This window comes from Poeciliopsis prolifica, unplaced genomic scaffold (assembly GCF_027474105.1).
Source record: "Poeciliopsis prolifica strain line A6 unplaced genomic scaffold, Auburn_PproV2 SCAFFOLD030, whole genome shotgun sequence".
Lineage (NCBI taxonomy): Eukaryota > Metazoa > Chordata > Actinopteri > Cyprinodontiformes > Poeciliidae > Poeciliopsis > Poeciliopsis prolifica.
Window position 1 is genome coordinate 3,567,586 of NW_026562405.1, and position 21,694 is coordinate 3,589,279.

Here is a 21,694-nt window from a genome sequence, read left to right on the forward strand (position 1 = left end):
TCTCAACATTTTTGACAAATACAGAGTTAAATATCAGTATTATAAATGTTCAAATCCTGTCAATGGTCTGAAAAAGACCTAAGTTTATTTGTATAGCAAGGAAGTTCAAAGTGCTTTAAATCATAAAAACAAAAACAAAAAGTCATAAAAACAACAGCATGCTCTGTGTTCCCATGCCCAAAATAAAACAAGAAGAGCAGCGGTTAGGTTCTAGTACTCCTCTGTTCTGGAAGCAATTTCCTGAATACCCAAGTTGAACAGAAACCTTTGACTTCACTATATCTGGACTGAATACATACCTGTTTATTGTGGCTAGAAGTCAAAATTTACTTTATTCACCTGTTTAATTTTAAAGTAGCTTAACTATTACTTGTTTTTAGCAGAATTTTATATACTTCTGTTTTTATTTTTTACAGGCAAAGTTTTTTGAATTATCTTGTGTTTGAATGTGATATACAACACAACTTGCCATTTACGCCTTCCATCTTCAAACAATCTGTAGTTTACTTTTCAGTTGTAAGACGACAAAAAGAGCACATCAGTAGTTTCAATATGTAGGAAACTAAATCACAGGCACAACAATGTTGTAACTGAATTAATGTCAAATCAAATGTTATTTCTTGACAGTTACCTTGACATGACATGTATACACCTGACAGAAAACAAAATGTTTTATCCACTAAAACGTAATGTAACAAGTGCTGTTTCAGTGAGCTTTCAGAACAGAGGGACAGCAAAATAGAAAGTGTGTCTTTTTCGATTCAGTGCATCCCTCCCCCAGTCAGCGTACTGCCAATCCACGCTTATCTGTCGACAAAGGCAGAGGAGATCAAAACACTGAAAACAAAGTCACGTCCTGGCCACAGGGCCCAACCACAAAAACAGCAGCAGTCATAAAAACAGAGGTTAAAGGCTGCACAATAGAGACACAGTATGAATTAGTAATGATTCAAATCATCCTGTTTGCTTCAGATAACTCTTTACAAGCTGAACACATTTACCGCAGCATATACTCGAGGTAAAAAGGAGTCTCTAAAGGACTGCAGTAGCAAGCTTCACATAGCCACAAAAACAGTAATTTAAGGGAACCTTTGAGTGAGCATTAAAAGTAGACCAGAGTAAAACACTTCAAATGGCCACATTAAAGAAAATCTGCTAATGCGCAGGGAAAAACCATTGAAACACGACAAGGTATTGGCTTATGAAACATTAACTGCCCTTGCCTGGTAAGAAACACAAAGCCATCTTTTTCCCTTGTAAAAACTAGCGCTTAATTAAATTATCATATTCTGAAAAGGCAGACTCATTACTTCCCAGCTGTAAACCCGCTGAGCCGACAGTCAGACCCAGAAAGTTCTAAGAAATCCACTGACATCTAAGAGAATGTGAATCAAGAGTGAAGCTTACAGTGAACTATCATCCAGGGTGTTGTTCTTGCATTATAGATAATTATTTTCAAAGGTTTATACAACACTCTCTCTTTTTTACAAAGGTTTCTTTGGCTCTAGTGACCTTTATTTGAAAGTAGTTCGACAGGAGACAGGGTAATGAGAAAGGGGGGAAGACATGCAGCAAATTTCGCCAGGCTGGGAATTGAACCTGCGACCACCGTCACGAGGACTAAGGCCTCAATACATGGGTCATGCATTGCACCCCACAACTCTCTCTTTTTAAGGCTCAGACAGAAATATTTTTACAAGGACAGGATATCAGAATCATTTCTCTGAGCGGAAGTAGCTGCAGCCTATTATCTTTTTTTTTGCTTTAGGAATTTACAAGTTTTATGCACAACTATAGTTATGAAGTTCAAAAGACCATGATATAAAATATGCTGGGGAATATAATTTAAAAACAAGATACAAATTTTAAAATAAATAGCTTCCACTCAGGTGGGCACTGGAGATGGCCTTTTAGAGAAATATTTTTCTGTAGATTTACAAGAATGTTAGTACTTAAAGGGCTAGCAAAATGAAATCATAAGTAAAACAAATACAAAAAGCAGCACCTAGATTCCTTAAATTGCTCTTGAAAATAGAGGGTGCTAGTACTGGTAAGTACTGGTAACTTAGTAGTCTATGCTTTCGTTTTTTGTAGGATTTATTATTTTTTTCTTTTTCAGCTTTAAAGAAGGAGTCACAAAAATATTCAGTCTATGGTTTAGTGGTTTAGATGTGGTCTGTGTCAGCATCATTCATCATTCATCAGTACAAGCCCACCACTGACTGATCAATTGGATTTCCTCAAGGAATCATACGGCCTTCAAACTGAAAGTCTACATAAGTTATCAGATCTAGGGACTGCAGCGGCAGGAAAAGAGGCACAAAAACAAGATGTGCATGCTGATTCAAATCCCCCTGTAAATAAACTGTTGGATCATATTTCCTTTTTCTGAAAGTCACAGAAAATAAAATAAGTATGGTTAGAGAAACTATCATTTACAAAGTAATTCTCAGCTCATATAAATTCATGGCAATTCAATCTGTCAAGTACTCTACCATATGTTAGTTATTATGAAATTTTCACATTTTCAAGTCAGTATTTTTATCACATGTAAAGTATTTTCAGACAAGTTTCATACTGGAAACATTTAACCGTCTAAAAACTCCTGCATAATAGGCAGTTGCTTTCAATCCCTTATCACTGAATGCATAACATACTTAGACACTTGAAGGAAAATTCAGTTCAAACATCTTAAAATCTAGGGATTTGTTTTTGTTTAAATCGATATACAGAAGTTTTATATTTGCACTCTTTTTGTTGGTTTGAAATGCGCAATACAAGTAAAAATAAACTTATTTGCGCTCTGAAAAATTTAAAACTAAAAGGTTTTGAAATGTCTTATCTGGATTTTCAGTTTTAGGGGGAGAAAAAGAAAAATCTTTAAAAACTTTGATGCTATTCCATCAAGACAACTTGCTGAAATTAAGCGAAACCAAAGGTTTAGATACACTGTGACTGCGGAAGCAAAAGCTCAGTATATTTATATTGCCATGTGATAATTTAAATTCAATGAAACCACCAGGATCAATTATTGAAATTTCACAGAAAATTCTGTGACCTCGTATCTAAACTGGAATGTAATATGAAGCCACACCTTCACTCCACAGAGGCAGACAAAGAAGAGACGCCTGAGATTTCTCTTCTCTCTGGTCTCTCATCTGACATGCACACATGCTGGTTATCTGTCAAGCAAATGTCAAATGTGCTCTAAACGGCTGCCATCTCCGCTCTCCAACTAGATTCCCTTGTTTTTCATCTTGTGCTGGATCTGCTGATGTCTTTCAGAGTGGAGTGACAGTCCCAGAGTCATAAAACACGAGGCGGGCTCAAGTAAAAGACAATGAGGGTCGCCAGTTGAACTGTGCATTTCTTGTGGAGTGACAAAATCTGAGCTACAGGCAGATCTGTCTTCATTAGATGTGAGAGGAAAATAGTAAAAATGGCTTGGTCTGAATTATTCATAGCTGAAAGTCAAAGATTATTCTCTTTTAAATCAGTCTGTCATGTAATTACATTAACTGAGACGTATATTTAACCACATGCTCTAAATCAAAGCTGTGCTGGACAAAACAGTATTATCTCGTTAGTGGAGAGCCAACCAATGGCACAGTTTCCCAGTCGAATACTGGGCTGCCCGAGGACACTATTAAAGGAGCATCTGACCTGTACACCCACTGACAGCTCAATATAAACGTTCCTCTTTTTAATAGACCATCTTGCTGAAAAATATGTCGACAAACCTTTTAAAAAAAAGCCATTTCAGGAGAACTTAAATGGTCCCACCCATTACATTTTATGCTCCAGTCTGTTCACATAAACTTGATGCTCAGCCTTGGTTGCTGTTTTTATGGTCCGACGTGGACAATCAGCACTGCACTTCATTCCTGAGGAGATGTGAGCCAGCAGGCGAAAAATCATTGAGTGCAGTCGGAAGACGGGGCCAAGCAATTGATAGACTGCATTACAGGAGCTTATATTTCACTTTATTCATTCAGTATCCACCCTCCAGTGTATAACCACCAAACTGTAGCATAGCATTACTTTAAAAGAAAAGAGGGATACCCAAGAGGAATGAAACTGAATGGATGAAGAGTTCCTCTTCTTGTTCTTCTGCAACATTGCCTGACTACAGATGAGCAATCATAAATATATCTTAGAATTTGCTATTAACAAAGTGCATAAAATGAGGTTTCAGGGGACATTTTTTTATGGAAAATGGTTAAAGTTTACGATTTAAGACTGCAAATCCGTATTAATAAGTAGAGGGAATTTGTACTAGAAAGGACATTAAACTTTCTTGACTTATTCTAGGACTCCAAAAAGTAAAAGGCAATTAAGAGACAAATGTGAGGAGCAGTTGGAAAGCTTTAACTAGTTTTAATGAAGAGAGAGCTACAACAAAGGGATCTGAAAGAAAAGTGACATTTTTGGATGAAGACCATTAAAAAAACCAACAAGATTGTTGGGTGGCTCAGTTGGTAGAGGTGGCAATGTTGCTGTCCTGGGTTCAATTCCTGATCTCAGGCCATTTTCTACATTTACTGTTCAAAAATTGCCAAGAGTGTCTGAAAAAGAAAAAACAAGAAAAAAAAAAAAAACTCAACACAACTCAAATATGTTCCAGAACGTCATGTTGTTTTCCATCCCTCCATCAAAAGTTCAGGAAAAAAATAAGTGTAAGTTCTAATTGCAAGCTTATTAGGATTTTGTTAAATTTAAACATTTGAACCAATTCCAAAATATAAACATATGAGAGAGCATTAGTGATGTGGGACTGTATTTTTCTAATGGCTATTTATTGTGTTTTGTGGTTTTTCTTTTTTCTGTCCAGTGTGAGAAAAACAAATTATTCATGCGCTTTCATGTTCCTGTTCATTGTTTCCTCGAGGTTTTGCAATACCCCCTCTTGCTTCAGACTAATTTCAGTTATCACAATATAAATTCTCTTGTTCACTCTTGAAGCTTTTTATGTCCTTAAAAGAGAAATTCAAAATAAATCAACCAGCATTTCACCTTTCAAAAGATAAATAAGAACATGAAAGAAAGATCTAAATTCCAGACATGTTTCATATTTTTGCATTGATTCTTTGTCTAGAAAGGACTAAAAACTCAGCAGTGGGTCCCTCCCTTTGAAGTCTGAGTCCATGGATGCAGGCTGTAAATACGAGATATGTTTAGAAAGCTATCTGTAGTTTGATCAGAGTTTTTGGTCAGTCATCGTGATTGTATGACGCCTTTATAGTTCAAATATTCTCTGTTTGGTTTACATGCATATTTTGACTCCAAAAACAGTATCTTTACTGTTACATTACTGATACCAATGTTGGTATCAATTATACCAACATTGACGCAGTGATGGATGGTCATTCATTCTGAAGACGGAGTGATGGGTGTGTGAACGGAGAGAAGGTGTACATTTCAATGAGAACAACCTGTGTCATATGAGCAAACACAAGAAAGAAAAATCCGGTAGCTCTTTTGGTCCACACGTTTTAGAATGTGTGGACCTAAAGAAGACAAAACATCTGTGATACTGAAAGACTTTTTAAATGGCAGAGCAGCAGTGCTTTGGATCCAAACCTGTTCAGAATGGATTATCCTTCCTTGTTGTCAGAGCTATTGATGTTTTATTTAGTCACTGAATCAGAGGTCTGAAAATTAATAAATGTGGTGGGGGTTTTTTTTTCAAATAATTTCTTAACAAAAAACTATTAAAATACTCAAGTTTTATATATATATAATTTTATTGAAGTTAACAATAAGAATCCATGTGGCTCAACACAACAATTCATAAATGCTGGTTTTCACCAGAGATGATCATGCGTAATATTGGGTTGTTATGATGCCACTTGGAAAATTTGTTTCACTCAAGAAGTGCATTTTTTCTACTTTTTCATAAATTTACAAATTGTTTGTCTTACCAAAAACATGACTGTCAGGTTAACTGGGCTCTCTAAATTCTTCTTAGGTGTGAGTGTGTGTCTGCATGCTTGTTTGTCCTGTCTGTCTCTGGGTTGCCCTGTGACAAACTGAATAATTCAGACCAAGCCTGGAGTCGTCTGAAACCTTCGATGGAGATGGGTACCAGCACTCCTCTAAGGAGGAGTGCTGGTACATTCTCCTGGGAGGAGAATGAATGACCACCTCCTCCTGGGAGGCACCAGGAAAATGTACACCCCTGTGGTCCTGTTTCTGAAATATATCAATACATTTTCACATCGAGTCATAAAAGTCTTGCACCCTCATTTAAAAACAACTCCTCCAGCATGTAAAAAAACAATATGTTAGAAAGATGAAACATAGCAATATTCATAAGAAGCATAACTTGCGATAGACTTATTGCAAAATTAATGTAATGTTGCGTTGTTATGCAGCCAACAGCCACCCATGTAACACACTCTGTGTAGCAGCAAATCACCACCAAACCAACTTAATCACATCAAAAATCTTTCATCACAGTAGAATTTCAACATGACACACCAAACCCTTGAAAAACTGACAGAGCTGTGGCCAATTTCAAAGGGAATGTACCTCTTCTGTGCACTAAGCTTCAGCCAAGCATGAACCATTAAAAGCAATACAATTGAGTAACTTTAAAGGAGGTTGCTTTAATTGCTGGGTAAGGGCAGGCTTTTAGTTTGTAAAACCCAATTACTGCCATGCTGTTAGCACTTCTTCACTAATTGCATTCATCAGCTGAAATCATTATCAGCAGGCTCTCCTTCGATTTCTATCAAAACTAAAAAAAAAGTCCTCATTTCTTTGAGTTTCAGGACCGCAAGCGGTAGCTCATAATGCAGTGAGGGATAATAGGTTTACATTTGAGCTGTAATTAGAGAGAGAATGGAGATGGAAGACTTCTGGCAGATGAGAATCTGGCACAGTAAGGGTCCTCTCTGCTCCAATGAAACACAGGGACACATTTTTCTTTGAGCTATTATGCAAGTCAGTATTTCCATACAACACTGATTGGACGTGAAAAAAACGACTGACAAGAACAGATGCTAGAGAGTTTTTCTTTAGTTTAGTTTTTTTACCCCTCAGGTTTGGCTGACTTGGTTTTATACAGGAGAGTTATTTAACAAAAATCTAATGTCCAAGTGTTAATGAGAGCTATTCAAAATATGCATATTGTCTTAATCTCAGGCGGTTTGAAACTGATTCAATGGATCCAAATTTCTAACTTCATTGACAGCAACTAGAAAGCTGGTGACATAACACGACAAAAACCTCACTTGTGGGAATGGAGAAAAAGGTGAGTTAGTTTAAAATATTGCTTCTTGCAAGAAAATAGAAAATCTAATAATACCTTCCAACAAATGACACCAAAAAATAAGTCAAGAGCTGAAACATAATTTGAATTTTTAAATATTGTAGATTACCCTTTCTATATATCAGGTTACTGAATTTTAATCATTTGCAAGTTGAGGAATGTGCCTGCAGTCTGATTAATTCTGACAGTAGGCAGGACTAATAATATTTGTTATCAAATGGGCAGTATTTGATAACACACACATTATGCATGCGCTAAAAGTTTAAAAAAAAACTTTAGTCTGAAAAAAAGTTAGAGACTGAAATAATTGGTTTCTGTAAGAGATGTAAAAGATTAAAAGCAGTGTTAGCATGAAACATGTGATTTGTATCTAAACTTGCTTATCTCTGAAGCAAGTTCCAAGCAATATAAAACCATTTAATGAGAAAAGGCCTGAAGATTTGTCTGACTTATTACAACAGTGAATATTTACTATCAATTATACCAACATTGATGCAATAATGTAAACAACACATTAAAACCAAAGAAAATATCTTTGAAAACATTTGTTAAATATTACAAAAATTTGAATGTCCAAACAGATTCACCCTGAAAGCAGAGAACTCTCCACCAACCTCTCACTACGGCTCATACAAAAGTGAATGCTTGCAGATTCAGAAAAAGAATGCACTGGCTTAACTTTCAAGAGACTTGTGAAAGGAGGAAACATTTAACACAAGATCAGACCAAAGTTTTCCAAGACTGTTGACAAAGCCAAGGACAGAGCAGATGGTGAGTTTGGCAAAAACTAAGTTCAGCATTTCAGGAAAAAGCCTCATTACATTTGTAAATCATGGAGATGTATGCATCAGGTTTTTGTCATACGTTAGTAGACCTGGACCAAAACAAGCTCACAATTACATGATCTACCATAAATTCTACCATATCAGAATGTGAAATGTGTACAAAAAAATACTGAAACAGAACTGAAATCTGTAATTTGTAACATGACAATGACACAAAACATAAGGACTGATTGATGACTAAGAAATGGAAAGTCCTGGTTTAATGCAAGGCCCACATTTTGATCTTATTAAGATTCTATGGAATGACTTGGGCTCTTCATGCAAGAAGCCCCTCAGGCATTTCCCATCTTAAAGAGAGAAGCGGGGCAAACTGACAAATAGATTATTAAGAGAAGCACCTCCCTGAAATTATCTCTGCTAATTGTGTACAACTATCTATCAGCGAGAATGCATTCAATTATTTTTAAAGAAAAAATGTGGGTTTTTTTTATTTGAAGTACAATTATATAACTTTCTTCTCTACAGATTTTTTTAAAGATTAGATTAGAAATCAATATATGAATATTTATTTATTCCGAACTGAATATTTAATGCTTTTTACAAGACTGCATTACAGTTAAATCATTGAGTTACAACAATATAAAAAAATTTTCTCTTTTACCTTTAAATTCCTCCTTGATGTGAACAAAAAAAACATTTGTCTTGTCTTTGTACTGTCCTATTGCTCTGCTCTTTTGGCTACAACCACACACACTCAGAGAATACAACCAAGGCCACACGCAGCCACTCATGGCTCATCTATACAGCTGCCATTCAGATGCGTATAGCAGAGGACGTTTGATGGTTTTCTAATCTTGGGAGCTGCCACAGGGAGATGGGGCGAGCTGACCCCTGTCATCCCCACAGTGCATCTCAAACAGCCCCGCATCTCTATCTCAATCTCCTGGTGGTTGCTAGCGCCCCGCCATTGTGTCGTTCACCCGCTCTCCAAATGTCAGGACAAATGCTCCACAGTCACATCCCTAAATATCCCCAGGGTGGGGCTGACCTGCTCACAGCCTGTCAATATAATGTCATGCTATCTCTTGGCAAGGGTTCCACAGTGACCTGTGATGCAAAGCCGATGGATTCATCCTAACATGCAACAATGATCTAATATTTACATACAAAGCATAGATTGCTATTTACTTTGCTTACAGACAACAAAAACCTGAAGCTACTCCTAAAAATAACAAAGCACTAAAGTGATTGAGGGTTTTTTAATCTTTGTTAAGATAAACCAACAAACTTGATAATCATCAGTGTTTGCTGAAAGAAAGTCATTGAAAGCTGTCAAAAAGAGTTTTACTAACTGTTTGTTTCTCATTTTTGTAATCAAACATTCTACTGGGGTTCATACAGAAAATATCTGACAGTGCCTCACATTTGTGGGAGATTTGTTAGTGAATCATGGCTGACCAGTGATTCCAGCTCCCAGCGAAAGGTCAAAGTAACTACACCACTGATCATCATGATTAGAAAAGAAACATTAAGTCCAAATACAGCATCGACAGGAGATAAACCACTGCAAATCTACAGCAAACAGATCATGTCACTAGTTTGTCTCAGATGATCATTAACTGATATGCTTTTTATACTCATTGCAAAAAAGTTTTAAAAATATAGAAAACAAGACATGTTTCCCAAGTTATGATGAAAAAGACACGTTGTAAAAGTAGTACTTTTTGTCCATGCTGAAGAATTATTGACTTAAAAAAACTCCAATGTTGTGCTGAAAAGTTACCAAGTTTTGCCTTTTTTTAAGAGTACAAAAATATTTGAATATGAAACTAAACAATAACTCTTGGCAGGATTTTATGTTTTTACAGTGTCCATTCACCTTCCTACTTCAAAGACATGTTATAGATTGTGTTCCTTAGTTGAATGCAATGATGCAAACTTTAAGAATTTCTCTTCTTTGAGCAACTGCTTTATGCTTTCCTCATTGTCCATGAAAAATTATTTGCCTGGATGAAAGAATGCTTAATGAAATATAAATATAAACTTAATTTAATTATAAGCCAAATCATTTTTAGTGTTTCTTGCACTGTGTGAAACAATGAATCACTTTCATAAAGTATAAAGTTATTCAAAGATGGACTCCCTCAGTTGTTATTTGAGTTTACAAAATAATTTAAACTTTCAAAGAATCAGAAAGCTGTATGTTTCTGTCCAATTCACAAAAGATCCGACAAGCAGATTTAGTTCCTCTGGGCAACCGTACTAAATCAATTCCTCCTCATCCAGAAGGAATATTTTAATTTATAATTGTCATTTTAATGTGGCAAATCTAAATAAATGTTTTTGAAAAGATTTTAACTGGGAACAAATAAACCAAAGAAAATGACTTTTCTGCTAGATTCTGCACTTAATTTGGCCTCCAGAGAACCAGTTTATTATATGAAAATTGGGAAACTCAGAAAAAGAAAACCAAAAATAAAAGTTTCTGACAATTTGCATTGAATGCAAAAAGAAAGAAAGAAATCCCCTGAAGCATGAAAAACAGCTTAAGAAAAAGCCATTAGAGTGCATCACACAGTTTTTAGAAAGTCTCAAACATAAGCAAATATGGAAATACTCAGCTAAATTCAAATGAGAGGCAGAGCACAGTTTTATCTCTTTAATAAGCCAATATATCTCCTTGTGTGCATGTGAATATAAAATGGAAGAGTAAACCTAATCTCCTAAGTCAGATTGCAATACAGTTAACAGAGGCCAACTGGTGTAATGCATGACATTTTAAAATCTAAAAGAGGTTTGGACTTGGAAATCGCACAGCTCACAACATTTTCATTTCAAGAAGAGGAAGCCGCTGGAGTGTTGCATCATACAGCTTCAGCATGTATGCTTTTCCATCCCTGTTTACCTCTCAAGCACTATTGCTCTTGCAGACACTGGCCAGCAAACCAGCGACAGCTTGATTTCTGCTCCTTTAAATGGGACAAAGTGAGTTATAGTTAAGACGAAAGATTCCAAATCGCTAAATAGCTGAGTAATGAGGCTCCCATTTGACCCAGCCACATCATCAGTCTAAGTCCTATCAATGGGAACAAAACAAATTGTACAGCCGAAAGGTACTTGTTATCATGCTGGCTCTCTCTCTCCAGAACATAACAGAGAAGCTGAACCCTGTTATGGCACTCTCTCCCACCCTTCCTCTTCCGTTTTCACTCTTTCATGACTAGCTAATGAATGTAGATGGTGCTCTGGGGGATGCAGTGGTCTTATTACAGGGGTTATGTGTGCATGCTGCAAGCTCTGCTTTCCACATTCAGGCTAGAGAAAGAGGTTCAATTGCTTTACCAAAGCCTCCGCCTCAATAAAGAGAGGGGTTAAAGAGGTTTGTTTATTGGGCCCACCTTGGTTTGACCTCCGTAGCCCAGGGACAAGCTACGTGATTACAGAAGTGTTGGTAGAACCCATAGAGAGCAGGACCAGAGTGCTTGTGCTGGCTCCCCTTCTGTCTCCATATAAATCAGATGAAATAGGTGACGATCCGCAAACGTGAAAACGACGCAGGTGGAATATAAGAGGGAGGATTACATGGTTTTTCCAGCATGTTTGTGGTAAAACAAGTTAGATTCTGTGTGGTCTACCATGATGTATCTCCATGAACCTGAAATACCTGAAACTCTCACAGTAGAAAGTATGACACATTTAATGAGAGCACTTAGCTGTTCTGCATGTGGAACCAGAAAATACAGTATCAGCATTTCCATTTCCATTCACAGTCTTTATTAAAGCAGCATTCCTGTTGAACCTGCATGTTATGATTGGAGAGATATAAACTTATAGAGCATCATTTCCTTTTAAGCTGAAAAATTTCCATCATAAAATCTGTAAATTATGTAACTACCTTCTGTTTTTAAGAGCAACAGCATCAATTAAATTATTTATTAAATCAATTTAATTATTTTTGTAAAGTTAAATACGTGTCTTTAAGTCTGATTTGCGTCCCGTTATGGCTGTTATCATGATGAATTCAAAATGTAGATTTATTTCTTTTTGACTGTAATAACTGACATGTACAATAGAGTACAAGGGCCATACTAAGAAAAAAAAACAAGAATAAAGCTGTTGTATTACGAGAAAGAACTTGAAAGTACATGAAAATAGTCACGATAATATAAGAATAAAGTAAAATTATAAATTTATTAGTCATATGACATTATTCTCATAACGCTACATATTTATTCTCACATTTTGACTTTATCCTTATATGACTATTGTCATAATATTGCAACTTTATTCTCTCTTTTTTTGCTAGACTAATACTCCATATTGTCAAAATTGTCTGTAATTAACTAGTAGCTTTGTGCAATGCTAATTATTTTTAACCCCAAAATAAACACATCAAAGCCAAAAACAACACTGCCCATTTTAAAGGAAGCACACTTTTATCAACATTCAGGAAGCTTTGTGTCCTGTTTCTGTTATGTCTCTGTTATGTCCTGCAGGTGTTGTGTTTATCTTCAAATGCTGACGATAACATCACGGCGATAACATCACTGTCTTTCATTTGTATAGGATTCATCAGTGCAGAGATGACTTGATGTTTTTCCCCCTCAGCCAAGAGTTTGACTGCTTTTGCAGAGGCAGAAAGAGTGATAAAAAGTTCTTGTTATTTATGACGTGAACATGGCTTCCCCATCTAGATCTTGCAGGACAAACTACATGCAAAGCTTTGAAAGCAATGCTGGTTACCTTTGTTTAGCTTTTGCTGACAACTACTAAAATACCTTATTCTGGTCATGCGTGCAATTTGATATAATTAACTTGCGTATGTAATGGTAAACAAAAATGCATGAACAATAACTGACAATAAGAAGTTTATAACCCTTTATTTCTGTCAGCAACCTGTTGCACGATATGACAGATTAATATGAATTCCCATTGCTTTCATTGGAAAGTGTTGAGGAAATACATATTTTATTTGTTGTCATTTAACTCCTGTTTTTGCCAGAAGAACGGAAACCAGGCCTGATAGTTAATCTGGGTCTTGTGAGATAGAATAGAGTAGTACACTGTCACACTTTGTGTTGATCTCTGATGCAAAGGCAAATCTCTCAAGTCTTTCTCATGATCAGCAGGCTGGTCCGTTTTCCTTTTATCAGCAAGTTTTAAGCAGTTGTTAATAGAATGCATATGACTTGTTGATAACTACTTCAATCACCACAGTTACATGTATCTAACTTACAGGAACTACGTTGTTATCTGTGCTCTCATTTTATTAATATATGCAGCTCTCCAGCTGTGTTTTATTAATAACTGATCTTTTTGCAGCTTTTGTATTTTCTGGGTCTCCTTTTGAAAAAACCCCAAATGTAGGTGTTTTCATTCTGTCTATTAATGAGAAAAGTGTAAATAAAAGAAGATGACATGTCCCTCGCCTAACAATATTTGTACTTTCTAAAGTTTTTGTTCTTTCTCCCTATGAATATTGATATGGATCCACTATTACTGCCGGAAGGCTCTCATCTTTCCTTCAAGTTACTTTCCATTTTTCAGGTCAGGGTTGAGCTTTTTGTTAATTAAATTTCAGTCCATTTACATTTTTTCAGTTTATGTCAATATATATAGACCATTGTCTCAAGAAACTTTCAAAGAAAAAAAAAACTGTTCCATGAACTTATTTTTCACGTCTCAATTAAATCTTTCTGAGCTTTTTACTCAGTTTCAGTGAAACAATTTTACTTTTACATACTTTTTTCAAACATTACAGTTTGTTTATATTGTTATTAAATGCAAAAACTGTATTGTCTGACTGTATAAAAAAAACAAAGTGGTTTTCCTTAAAAAACAAAAGCTGAGACAAGTTTCAACACAAAAATAGTTTCAAAAATAACATATAGTTTCAGACATTTAACTTCACAAAACATCATATTATTTACATCCACATATTTGATGAAAAAGACAAGAACCTCAAAGTCTAGACTATACAGTAGATTTTTGTCAGTGTAATCTATGAGGCCACCAGGCTGCTACATTTAAAATTCCTTTGCAACAAAACTGTCATTAAAGGATATAAAACATAATTAAAAAAAGGCATTTATGGAACCCCTGATGGGACAAATCTAGGCGACTCACCAGTATATGTGCTATAATAATACTTTATGTGCTAATTTGGAAAAGAACAATTACAAACAGTAAAAAGTGTGCATTGCTCAATATTTTCTTAATTAAAGCGTTTGCTTTTTTCTGTATTTCTAACATTGTAGAGTCAGTCTGTTGCTGGTCGTGTTTGCATCTGCAGTTAATGCTGTTGCCTTCAAGCAGCTCTGTGCCATTTGTCCTTCAGTGGAACAAGGCTCATTATTTCAATGTGTGGTCACAGTATTCACCGTTACGCCCAGGGATCAAGCCATCTCTCCATTAGGGAGAATCACTTTGAAAGGTCTTGTCTCCCACTTGAAAGACACTCACAAACTTGGATATGCGTGCACAGCTGATGTACTGACATTATGTTTCAACTTTTGATGCTGAACTTGAAAGATGTTAACTGGTTGAACTACCATTTGTGCAAAGTGCAACCTTTACATGGCATTACTGTTTTGCTGCTCTGCACAGAAAACAAGATGCCATTTTCTCCCTTTGCTACTTACAAAGGCAGTGAGCTTAAATGTGGCAAAAATATGCAGCAAGGGCCTTTAAAATAGTCTCTCACTGCAGTACCAGTTTATAATAGATGCAGAAAGCTGTAATTTATTGCTTTTTTATCTCTTTGTGATGTTGAGTTGTACTTGAGGTGTTTTAAAAAAAGCCTAGACTCATATGAGACTGCCTTTAGGAAATGGACATTCTGAATCTTGTTTAGATCTGAGAGAACTGTATCTTATAGTCTTTGAAATATATGATTTAATAATAATTTAAGTCTCAAAGTTGTAAGATTTGTAGATAAATCTCAAAATCGATATGCAGAAATTTGTACAAATCTTATTTTTAGTCTTGATTTATTTTCATTCTTTTCTGTTGACAACGTTGTGACAATGGAAGTTGCTGCTTTCTGCCCTCTGTAAACTCATTAGCATCACATTAAAACCTTTCGATCAACCATGGTTTGTTTTAATATTTTCATAGTAAAGAAGCATAAAAACAAAAGTATTTATTACACAGTGGATCTTTGTTGCTCTTTTGCTCGTGACAATCCATTTGCATGTTCTCTCTGTTTCAGGAATCAATTAGTTTCTGGTATCACCAAAGTTTAAAACAGTTATGGATCCAAAACTGGTAAAAGTTTACATCTTACAGTTCATGCACTTCAAAAACTTTCTACTTAGATGATGAAGTGTCAAATTGAAACAGTTGCTTAGACTGTATTGAGCATAGAGTAATGTGAATTTTTTTGCAAAAAAAAATGTAGTCATGATGTGGTAAACTGGTAAACTCATTCGTATTTAAGGTACACTGTTTTAAAACAGTTAATCTAAGTAAAAAACAGGCTTTTATACCAGCTAATATCACATTTTTATATCCCAGTGAGAAAAGCAGCAAATATTCTGTGCAGTAATCGAGCTTACTTGAAAACTAATAGAAAATGTAAAGGGCATGTTTTTAATGTTTTATTTATTGTCTATGTATCAAATTCAAACAACATAATCGATTATCTTAGCATGTGAAAGAATAATTGTTGTTTTTCTGTTTTTAATAAAAGAAATTACATTGTTATGCCTTCAGTCATATCCTGGAAATCTTACACCAAATTGCTTTTTTATCTAAAAAAAAAAAATCTTAATAAAACACATCTGCTTCCGAAAAAGAAGTAAAATGGCAAATCATGCAGTTTACCTATGTGGCTTCGGTGTGATGATGCGCTGGTCAGTTGTCCCAAGAGAGACACCATACAGATGGTCAGGAGCAGCACCCTTCTGCACATGCTCTGTAGATCCCTCCCCTGCATTCTGAAACAAATAAGAAATAATGGAAATTAAAGGAATTTTAGCCATTTGCTAGATCAGTGACATTAAAATATTCTTCTGCGGAGAGGATCCATTAGGACACCCAGAGCTCAGGTTTTCCCTCTACAATTACAACTCCTGCCAAAAAAATTTTGGAATCGCTTCTCTTTGTGAACACTGAGCCATTTAGATGGGCTGGAGTTCATCTCCAGTGGACAAAAAGCAGGGCATGCCCTGTGACAGTCCATCACTGGACAAACAACAAAAAGGAAAACATACCAGCTTAAGAGCATCGAAAAAGGCCAAGATAGAGAAAGAAAACAAGACTGGGGGAATGCATTGTCACATTTATGGTAAAAAAACAGAATCCTTCCACATAAAGTCAACCATAAAAAGAGGAGACTAGAGCACAAACCCAGAAGGAAAGAGGGTCAGTGCAAAGTACAACCAATTCATAAGCCTCCAAAATGGAAAGGTCAGATCTGAGTTGGCAAAAAAATGTGTCTTAAGCAGCTAAAGTGGATCTTGAACATCGGCCGTTGGCCAGGTTAACAAAAACCAGCCTGTGCCTGAGTGACAAGAAAAATGTATGTAAGCGCTTCCTGTTGTGTGTTGGAGTTTCAGGTTAGTAGTTTCTTGATGGAGTAGTCGAGTATATTAAAAGAGAATAGTTTTCCAATTTGTGGCTATCAGTTTATAAGCATTGTCATTATTTATCATCCTCATTTTAATGGTTGAGTAAAAGCCAGTTTTAATTAAAAAGAATCAGTTTTGAAGGCTTGTTTCGGTACATATTTCTAAACCCACCCATAATATTTTCTACTTCTTTGTAGACATTTTAATTGCAACAATAAAGGGGGACAATAATAAACACTGCATGGAAGATATTGGTAGAAAAGGTTGAACAAAAATAAATAAGACTTATACATTATTCCCTCTCATTATAAAATACATAACTAGAAAGACGGAGATAGAAAAAAAGGCAAGAGTGTCAATTTATAACCTAGTTTTTCTCCAAGAGAGGTGAGTCGACTGTGAGATTATCAACCATTTAGCATAGTTAGTTTAGCTACAGACTACTGTTTGCCTCCATTTCACTAGCATCTAATGAATTAAGGAAAAAAATCACCAAGATATTTTTGTATTTAACTTGTCCCTGTACCTTTTACCACACTTTCCAACAGATGAGTCAGTCAGCAGCAGCTCTAGTCCTGACCTGCCCTCATCTGAATGAAATTAAAGCTGCAGTATGTAACTTTTATATATATATTTTTTACATATTTGTAAAAACAGTCATCATGTTGTGACAGTAAATCTGTAAAAACTCTATTTTCTCTGCTTTCCCAAAGTGATAAAAACAACCAGTTTTAGTGATAGAGAGTTTTAGTGCTGTCAATCACAATCTCATGCGGCTACTCATCCTTCCTCCCCCTCGCTCTGTGCTATGCTGCAGCTAGCATAGCCTCTTGTGAGTTCTCTGTCTAGTTAGCAAAGCTACCAGTGACAACAGATAAACGATTTTTCTGTAATTATAATGTTGTTTCTCCACCATTAGCACATTTAGCAGTGAGTGAATGAAGTTGATTGACAGCACTAAGACCCTCCTCCTGGTTCTGATTGGTTGTTTTGGTCGGAACGTTGTATTACTTTAGCCAGTAATAGTAATTCAGGGAGAAGCTGGAGGAGATTGATTGTTTTCACAGATTATCTGTCTCATATCAAACTGTCATTATAGCTAAAACAGCTAAAACAAATATGAAGAAAACATTTTTTTAAGTTATGTACTGCAGCTTGAATAAAATGCATCTACATAGCATTTTTTGAGAAGTCTGGATTGCTTCATGTACACTTTGCATGTTTCCTATGACTTGCTCGTGGGGAAAGACATTTCAGTAATTTTAAACTAAGAAAATATTTAAGCAACCTGCTTGCATTCTGTTTGTGGACTGTTGGATGTAAAATTCATGAGCAGTAAATATTGTGCTAGTATCAGTATTGAACCAAAAAAGCAAGGCAGTTGCAAGCCTCTGAAATTGTGATGTTTTTGAAAGGTCAGGACAGACTCAAAAAATTGTAACAGCAGCTGCGTGGGGGGGTGGGCAATTTAATTTTTTGTCATTTTGTCTTTAAAATATTTTTACCAGTTTATAAATTACTGAATGAATAAGATTTGTTTTCTTTGTGTCAATCTTCTAAGTCGTCTCTAGACTAGACTACTCTGCATCTCCAGAATGAACATGGGGAATCAGCATTCAATTTTCACTTTTAATCGAGAAACAATTTCTAGAAAACTGCAAAACAGCCAAAACACAGACTTTTTTTTAAAAATAAAAGCTGAAACCTGCCTGTTTGATTTACCTTTGACTCATAATAACTGGAACATTGATCAAAACATTTGATCAATGTTTTGATAAATGTAATGAATCCTCATTACATTTTGAGGATTTTGACAAAATGTAATGTTTATTGCTGCTTCATAATTGGTTACAATGTTATTAGCACTTTGAATTGCCTTCTTGCTGAAATGTTATTTACAAATAATCTTGACTAAACATTAAATCTGTGACAGGGTGAATTTGACTAAGCATTCTCATGATTTTGTAATCATCTTGAAACTTAACCTTCATTGATTTACAAAACAAATAAAACAAAAGATATTTACTGTTGATTAGGTTTCATATCAATTATGGAGATAATGGCAACTCAGATGAAGGAAGTCCTCTTGCAGAGAAAGGAGCCATAAGGGATATTCTATTCTTCCATCATGTTCTACATGGATACAGCAGAATCTGGACACTTGGGAGAAGCTGAGTCTATTACCATGGCTGAGGTTGAATAGGAAATTATAGATTTGTTAATCATTATCATCCTTGGATAGTAATGATGATTTTTGATGATGCATAGCAATCTTGAACACTGTTACCATGATGTGGAACTTAAATTTCTTGTGTCTGTAAACCACCTGCACTCACCTGCAGCAGGCTCAGAAACAGAACTGAGGTGCTGAAAAAACGAAGCATAAAGCAATCAATTTTGATGATCATTACTTATTAATTTCTAAATGCAAAGTGAGGGGAGAGGTATAGATTATTTAAGAAGGATCCAAAGAGATTGTGTATAACAGCCTCAACTGTACCTATGCAAGCTCAAGAAAGTAAATGGCATTAGTGAAAATATTTCTTTGAATTTGTTTAAGCTAAGAAACACAAACTCATAAACTCGTTTAAGATTTTCTATATTTCAAAAAACAAAAAATAAGCCTTTTTTTTACCATCATGGGGAAAAAAATATCTAAAAGTAGAGATGATATTAACAAGCATCACTCTTTCAAATGCATATGTTTTGGTCTGAATTTGGATTATCACGAGACAACATGTGACTAAATAAAAACCTAGGCAAATAGCTCATTGTATCTGTGACAATATGACAGATTCTGAGTTTGCTCAGTTTTTGTTTTCATTCAGTCTGTGTGCTCACATGTTTCGATTGCGTCAGCTGTCTGAGCCCATGCAGAATTAGAGTATCCTGTTAAGATCTCACCAGCACTGGCTGTCAGTACAAAGAAAGTCACAGCAAAAGAACTCCTTCTTGTGTGCCTCAGCCAGATAAGCAATAGTTCATTTTTTAGCATCAAACCAAGCATTTTACTAATTTTAGCGAATGTACTGGATCCCAGTTCAAAGCAAATGTGTGATTTGCATCTGCTTTCTCAGGAGAGATGAGCTGAACACTGCTGGCAGTAAGATGAGCTGCTGTGTGTCCGGCTCTCCATGGGCCCATCAGCTGGGATGAAGAGTATTACTGGACAACATTCATCCAAAGGAACAGGAAGATTACTGAACTGAGCACAATAGGCAAGATCACACAAACAGTGATACTCAGCTCTCACAAAGCTTGATAAAAGAACATGTGGGAAAAGAAGAGTGCAAACAATATGCATTTGCTCCATGTCTGCACGTCTCAGTTGGTGTTATAAACTACAGTGTGTTTACAGTTTCTAAAGTTATCATTCTCTGTCTGAATAAAAATATTGCTGGGTGTCTGTTTTACACACATTAAATGTCAATGAAAAGAGACAGGGATGATCAGGAGATGAAATTGCATTTCTACAGAGAGAAGTTCCTTACTTTAGTTTAAGTGCAGCAAAATCCAAACAAAAGTCTTTAAGGCTATATTTACAGGAGACTGCTGTCTGGAAAACGCTAGTGTTTTCTGAGATGTTGACTTGTGAAAAAGTTTCACGTTTATATGAGACGTAGTGAATTTGTTGAAGTTGTCATGCCAGGCCACTATGTGGTGCTGTTATCTTAAACTGGTTATCAAAAGGTGCATGCACTTTTGACCCTTTGCTTTCACATCATTAGCTTCCACATCATTTAGAAAACAGTAGCCTGTTTCTACCAAACCAAGAGCTCATGTAACATATATTGTGAAGTTCCCCTCACACATTTTCTGATTCACATCTCCGTGCTCTTTCACACTAAGGTTTAGTCACAACCTGACCAGGTCTATTGTCCCCAACTAGTGGAGACTTCTGTTTATTATGTCCAACTGGGCATGAATAAAATTTAAGAAAAAACCTTGGAGTGTGTTCTCAGCTTTAATCTACTTTGCCAGCTTATAACATGGCCAAAATTGATGAAAAGCAACAGGATAGAAAGTTTGTCTGTTAAATGAAGGGAAATGTTTGCCTGATGGGAGGAGGTGACACTTTACATCCGGGTCATGTGAGACTGATCATGGTTGAAGTAGACATGCAATGCTTTTACCTGAGAATGTGATGTGTTAAAATTGAAATGCTCAAAAAAACACATGTACCAATGTATAAATGTTGTGAGGTTTTGAAATTGCTGTGAATTATAGCCGAAGAGAAAACTGTATACAGTGTCTTGAATTGTCAACACTCCACAACATCTTTTTTAAAAATAATATGTTATAAGATTATCTTAGTAATATCAATAAGCCAAATAAAATGTTCAAAAGAAAACCTGATGAGAACTGGAAGCAAATAACTTCAGAAATAGTGTAGGTAAACAAAACAATGAGGCACTGAGATGATGGTGGTAAAAAGTAATAAGGAGTGCATCTTCATGTCAAACCCTTAAAATTTTATTTCTTCCTTAACAGTTTACATTTATTCCTTTTTAAGATATACAGTAAAAGCATATTAACTCGTCCTCTCGCACCGTCATAAGTGAAAATGAGAATACAATGAAAAGATACCAAAACAATGTGAGATTACTACCAGTTTCCATCTGCTTGATGAACATTGTTGATACCCTGCTCAACAATCAACAACTACAACAACAAAAAAAATTTAATTCAGCTTTTTTTATACCTCCACTAGTATTTTCAGGGGGTTTTTTATGGCAAATTTAAAATCTTTGAGTTTAGAGAAACCTAAAACTGTTAGGTGGTAATCTTAGCTGCAACATTAGACTGTTTATTCCTATTTCATTGTTTTCAAAAGCTAAGTACAAAATGTTCTGACTGTTAGTCTACTCCATTTACTGACTCATTGAGAACAAAATGAGAGAACAATGAAATCATAATAACCCATTTATAATATGTAAGTAATAACTTTCTCAACAGGAATGCCATTTATGATTAAGCCCAGCTATACAATCAGTTACAGTTCAGAAACTAATGTGACTGATTTCCCTTATAGCTCTGACATGGTGGGAGAGAAATGTCTGTCTTGT

At 35.6% G+C, this 21,694-nt stretch overlaps 1 protein-coding gene across 1 annotated transcript in view; it reads right to left on the reverse strand.

Moving 5' to 3' along the window:
- The window catches only part of tafa3a (TAFA chemokine like family member 3a), an 86,548-nt gene that overhangs the window by 14,000 nt on the left and 50,854 nt on the right, over positions 1–21,694 (reverse strand). Inside the window, exon 2 of the mRNA XM_055050464.1 lies at positions 15,883–15,995. Coding sequence (XP_054906439.1) covers positions 15,883–15,994 — 112 coding nt within the window. The 5' untranslated portion in view covers position 15,995. The remainder of the gene's footprint in view (positions 1–15,882; positions 15,996–21,694) is intronic.